At 37.4% G+C, this 5785-nt stretch overlaps 1 protein-coding gene across 2 annotated transcripts in view; it reads right to left on the bottom strand.

Moving 5' to 3' along the window:
• Pi4ka (phosphatidylinositol 4-kinase, catalytic, alpha) overlaps positions 1-5785 on the bottom strand; it is a 147836-nt gene that overhangs the window by 117291 nt on the left and 24760 nt on the right. Inside the window, exon 1 of one of the 2 annotated variants that reach the window (XM_005391837.2) lies at positions 3938-4121. The exons of the other annotated variant lie outside the window; for it this stretch is intronic. Within the exon in view, the coding sequence (XP_005391894.1) occupies positions 3938-3967 (30 nt within the window). The 5' untranslated portion in view covers positions 3968-4121. Of the gene's footprint in view, positions 1-3937; positions 4122-5785 lie in introns of those variants that run through there. 2 annotated transcript variants of the gene reach the window in all.

Raw genomic sequence — 5785 nt, 5'->3', positions numbered from 1 at the left:
CCAGCATTTGTTATTGGTTGATTTCTTAATGCTAGCCATTCTTACTGGGGTAAGGTGGAATCTCAATGTTGTTTTAATTTGCATTTCTCAAATGACTAATGATGTTGAACATTTTCTCATGCATTTGTTTGCCATTTGTATTTCCTTATCTGAGAAGTGTGTATTCATCTCAGCTGCCCATTTTTGAATTGGGTCTTTGAATTTGGGCGGGCTGATATTTTTTAATCAGCTACTCCACTATTAAGGATAGTGACTAATACATTTATCTGTCTGACCTATCAGACATCAATCATCACTTAACATCTTTGGGTTCCTGTTCGCTATACCATTGACATGAATGAATGAACGAATGAATGAACGAATGAATAAACGAATGAACAAACGAACAAATGCAGACAAAAGACATGTTTACTCTCCCCTGGGATACAGACTCTGCAATCTGTTCATAGTTTGTGAACAGATTTCACACAGACCAGTGCAACAGGTTCTCCTCTCAATATCGGCACTCTCCTATGGGGAGAGGGGCAGCCTCTCCTGGCACTTACCCAGAGACCAAAGGTTAACTCCAAGGCCTACTCTTTTACATAAGGTGTAAGGATAGATTTTCCCTCAAAGGGCAAGTGCTCTGGGGTGGGCTGAGTTAGGTTTTTGTTTGCTTATTTCTTTGGTTTTTAGGTATTACTACACTCTTATCTGGAAACTAATACTCAAAATGGACATAGACCTGAGCTCTAACAATACCCTAGAATAAGAATTCAGCATCCTCACCATGTCTAAACCTTATGTTTGTGCAGCTGTCACCCCAAGAGAGTTCTGAAGGCAGCACAATTTTTAGGACCCAGACCCTTGTTTCCTCTGGGGTGCCTGGGTCCACACCTTCTACTTCAAATACCTAGACAGCGCTCCGAGCTACTCTCACTTCAGACCTTCCATACCCACTCAAATGAAAATATTTAAATAGAAATCATTTCTGACAATTAAGAAATTACTTTGGACCTGCAGTTTTAAAATGTAAAGGGGAAGCCGGACATGATGGCACACACCTGCATTCCCAGCATTGAGGAGGCTCACTGCAAATTCAAAGCCAATCTAGCCTACATAGTGAGTTCAAGGCCAGCCTGAACTACACAGTGAGATCCTATCTCAAAAAAAAAAAAAAAAAAAAAAGAATGAGTGAATGAATGAATGATGTGAAGGGAAGACACTAAACAGAATAAACCCAGAGATCTAAAAAATGAATCAGTGATTTATGAACTACAGTAGTACGGTAAGCAGAGAAATGGCCCTCCCAATGATGTCCTAATCCTGAATTGGTGAGTATATTTTACATGGCAAAAGAGCATCTGAAGATGTGACTAAGTTAAGCACTTTGAAATGAAAAGACTATCCTGAATTATGTTAGTGGGCATAATATAATCACAAAGGTCCTTCAAAGTAAAAAGCAGAAAGGGAAGTCAGAGCAATGAACTATGAGATCAGCCCACCACAGCTGCCTTTGAAGATGAAGGGACTGTGAACCAAGGAGTGTTCTAGACATCTGCCTCCAGAAAGTGGAAAGGGCTGGAAAAAAGTTCTCACTTAGAGTCTCAAGAAAACTAAGCAATACGCCGTCACCTGTTAGTCCTGTGTCAGGTTTCTATTCTATGGAATTACAAAACAATAAACATGTGTTGCTCTAAACCACTAGGATGGTGGCTTACATTATTAAAGCAGCAATAAGGAACTAGTACAAATGGTCATAGAATATTAAACAAAACTCAAAGCTTGGACTGCCTATTAAGAAAGAAAAATGAGTAACCAGATTACAAGCAATATTTATTTCCTTTATTTTTCTGTTTTCCACATTTTCTATAAACAACACTGAAAACTTAAGAAAAAAAATTTTAAATAGTAGAAATAACTTTGCCATTAATATCACTCTTATTTTTAAAGGGCAATAACATTTCTACTCAGAGTTCAGAAAATAAGTATATTTTAATAAATAGAATTCAGCTAATACAAGAGCAATGAACATAAAAATGACAGAAGATCTGAGTCAAACAAACAAAATAAATATTTTCTGCACGCAATGGTCCTGTAAGTTATTTAATTTCAGTATCTTATTATGAGTAAAACTTCTATTAAAATAAAAGCTTCAATCTAAATAGAAAAGCTTTTTTCTATGGGACAAGACATGCAGCGACTTTGGCCCCAACCTAAGACTCCCTATCACTCCAACAACAGACGCAGCAGAGCCAGGAGCAGGGGTGCACACCTGTAATCCTAGCATTCAGGAGGCTGAGGATCGCTGTGAGTTGTGAGTTCAAGGCCAGCCTGGGCTACATAAATGAGTTCAAGGCCAGCCTGAGCTGTGTAGTGAGACCCTGTCTCAAAAAGCCAAAAAAAAAAAAAAAACCACCAGACACAGCAGAGACCAAAGCACTGACATACCAAATGCCACAAGAGACTCAGGTATGTAAAGCTAAATCTCATAAAACTATCTTGAAAATATTTCAAAGCTCCATGTAGATAAAAGACAAATGTATAAAGTAGTTCATTAGCCAAAAAAAAAAAACCACAGAAAAAAAATGTAGCACAGAACCTTCTATACCTGCTATAATTTCTGCAAAGAAATACAAGTTCAACTCCTACACTGAAAGGATGCCCAAGGATCAATGACATCTCTGAAACGTATGCAGAAGAACAGGTACGGGGCTGGAAGAGGTCACACAGGCTCACCTTATTTACCAAATGTTTACTTTCAGGCAGGCCATGTGTTCTTCTATCCTAGTTTTACAGATTTACATAATCAAGTCTAGATAAATCAAGTACAAGTGAGGCAATGGGCCCTTAATTTGACTCTCTGACTTTTGGCCCTGTGTACTCTAATATTATAACTTCTAGGGCATACACTTTCAATGACTCTACAATGAAATGTCAATGCACACTCTCAGCCTGGCAACTTCTGCACATTCAAGGCTCTATATATCAACTTTCACTTATTGTCAGGCTTTTTCCATGGTTTTCATCCATCTGCACCATTTCACCCTGTTTTCTCTTCTATTAAAATTTTACACATTCTTCAAAAATCCATCTCAGCTGTCTCTTACTTCTTAAACTTTTTTCAGACCCTAGCAACTTCAAGGGATCTATTATATCTCTCAATGGCTCATATAGAATTTTGTAGTTCTCTTGGGATCATTATCTTCCTTATATTTTATTTTGGAATTACTTGTTACTTATCTTCTGCTCACTGCAGACACAACTATATGCATCACTATATCAAGTGTACCCTATACATTTCAGAACTTTAATGTTAAACTACTTAGTGGAACAAAAAGGAACAATGTTACAGATCTTTGATGAGGTGAGAAGGGAAAAGAGATATGAGAACAGTAGAATTCAGCTTCCTAGTGTAGGGTTAACTATGCTGTAATACCTGTCATATAATCAGCACAGTAGTCCTCCCTTACCCATAGGGACATGTTCCAAGACCCACTGTGGATGCCTGAAACAACAGACAGTACTGAACCCTAGAAATGAATCTTTCTCATCTTTTCTTTTTTTTTTTTTTTTTTGAGATGGGGTCTCACTATATAGCCCAAGCAGGCCTCAAATTCTTTCAGTAATCCTCCTGCCTCAGCCTCCCAAGTGCTGGGATTACACGTATGTGCCCCATACCCACGGTGTCTCATCTTAACTAAGCACTTATCACACACTTGTGACCATAACTTTTACAGTTTGGAGCAACAGCAAAACAAATTTCTCTTTCTGTTCTCATGGTTTCATGGATAGATTTGCTTTTATTGTAGATCTTAGTAGTCACAGCATATAAATTTTTTTTCTTATTAAGCCAAGAATTTGTATTTTTCATTTAAACAAAATACAGCTTCTTTTTGGCACACACAAATTGCCAGCATCACTACTCTTGAGCTTTAGGGCCATTATTAACACTTACCTGAACATAAACACTTTGACACTGGAACATCTGACGTGATAACCAAGATGGTTACTAAGTGACTAACAGGTAGGAAGCTACACAGTCGGGACACATTGGACAAACAGATGTTTCACATCCCAGGCAGGATGAAGTAGAATAATGTGAGATTTCATCATGCAAATCAGAACAGTGCACAATTCAAAACGTGTTTATTTTTGGACCTTTCCACTTCACAGTTTTGGTCAACATCTGATCAGGGTAACTAAAACCAAAAAATAGAATACCATGGATAAGGAGAGAAAACTATATCCACAAGGTTCTGACATTCAACTGGCACTAAATACCTGCTTCATCACTGAATGAATGGAGGAACAGAAAAAAGAACACTCAAATGAAGTAAATCCCTCACAAGTCCTAGAATCTAGCAGAAGTTCCAAAATTAATATAAATTACACAACATCGATTGTATAACACAAATCAGAAACCAAACAATTGAAGGTGTGGTGTAAGGTCATAGATTTGATACCAAATACTCTCAGAAGCTGTGTCTCTGAGGAGGAGAATACCAGAAAATTAGAATCTGGGCCCCATCAAACTTGTCATACATATCAAATAAGGAAGAACTAGTTCTGGTAGGTGCTATTCTCCAAATAAAAACAGCCAGCTCTCATTAAGTCTATATCACATGCTAGGTGCTGGTCTGTATTAACTCATTCCATCCTTAAAACAACTTACTAGGTAGACATTATTCATCCTACAAATGAAGAAAGAGTCTCCTGGAAGTCAAAGTCCTAAAGCAGAATAAAGCTTTATAATCCTTTTTTGGGGGAAAGGGGATTAAGATAGGGTCTTACTATGTAGTTCGGGCCAGTATTGAATTTACTATGTAGCCCAGATTGGCCTCAAACTTCTGGCAATCTTCCTGCCTCAGTCTCCCAAGTGTTGGGACCACCATGCCTGGCTCTTATTTTGGATTTTTGAGAAAAGAACTAAGTACTTCAAGCTGGCCTTGAACTTGTAATGATAGTTCTGCCTCAGCCTCCTATGGGCTGGGATTACAGACGTACACCACCACACCTAGTTATGATCTTTTTTTAAATGACAACACCATTAAGTGACTTTTCTCTCTTTTTTCCCTATATTGTCTTTTATTCCAACTTTATTTATATATTGGGTTTCTCATACAAAAGAAACGATGAGATAAGCCTGCATGTCTGATTTACTTCACTTAATACGATAGTCTCAAGGTGCATTCATTTTCCTACAAATGACTCATATTTATCCTTTTTATGGCAAAGTAGTACTTAACTGCTTATAACTTTTAACAAACTAGCAAGTTGCTGCTTTTAGGTCATCATTAAGGGTCAGTAAGCTCAGAATCCTCCAGAAATAAAGTTATTCCTTTTTTTTATAAAATATGTCTGCAGTGTACAATGATTACATTCATTGTGGGGAATTGGTACATGTACATAACACACCTCAATTCTTTTTTCCCTTCCCCTCTACCCTCATTTTATTAGGGTTTTTTCCCAGCATATTTATTTTATAAGTCTTTATTAAATTAAGTATCATAAACATAGATTAACAGCCAGACTAATAGGCCAAAAAACATATAAAACACATAAAACAGTTATACTAAATCAAGATACACCTTTTAGATACACTAGTCATATTGGTTTACAAAAAGTTTTTTTCTCTCTTTTTTCCCTCTATTGTCTGTCTTTTATTCTGACTTTATTTATATGTTGGATTTCTCATACAAAAGAAACAATGAGGGGGCTGGGGATTTAGCTCAGCGGCAAAAGCGCCTGCCTGGCATGCGCAAGGTCGTGAGTTCGGTTCCCGGTACCGGAGAAAAACCAAAAA

Source organism: Chinchilla lanigera, unplaced genomic scaffold (assembly GCF_000276665.1).
Source record: "Chinchilla lanigera isolate Chin_1 unplaced genomic scaffold, ChiLan1.0 scaffold00041, whole genome shotgun sequence".
NCBI lineage: Eukaryota > Metazoa > Chordata > Mammalia > Rodentia > Chinchillidae > Chinchilla > Chinchilla lanigera.
The sequence above is the reverse complement of the archived record's forward strand: the minus strand, read 5'-3'. Positions and strand labels throughout refer to the sequence as shown.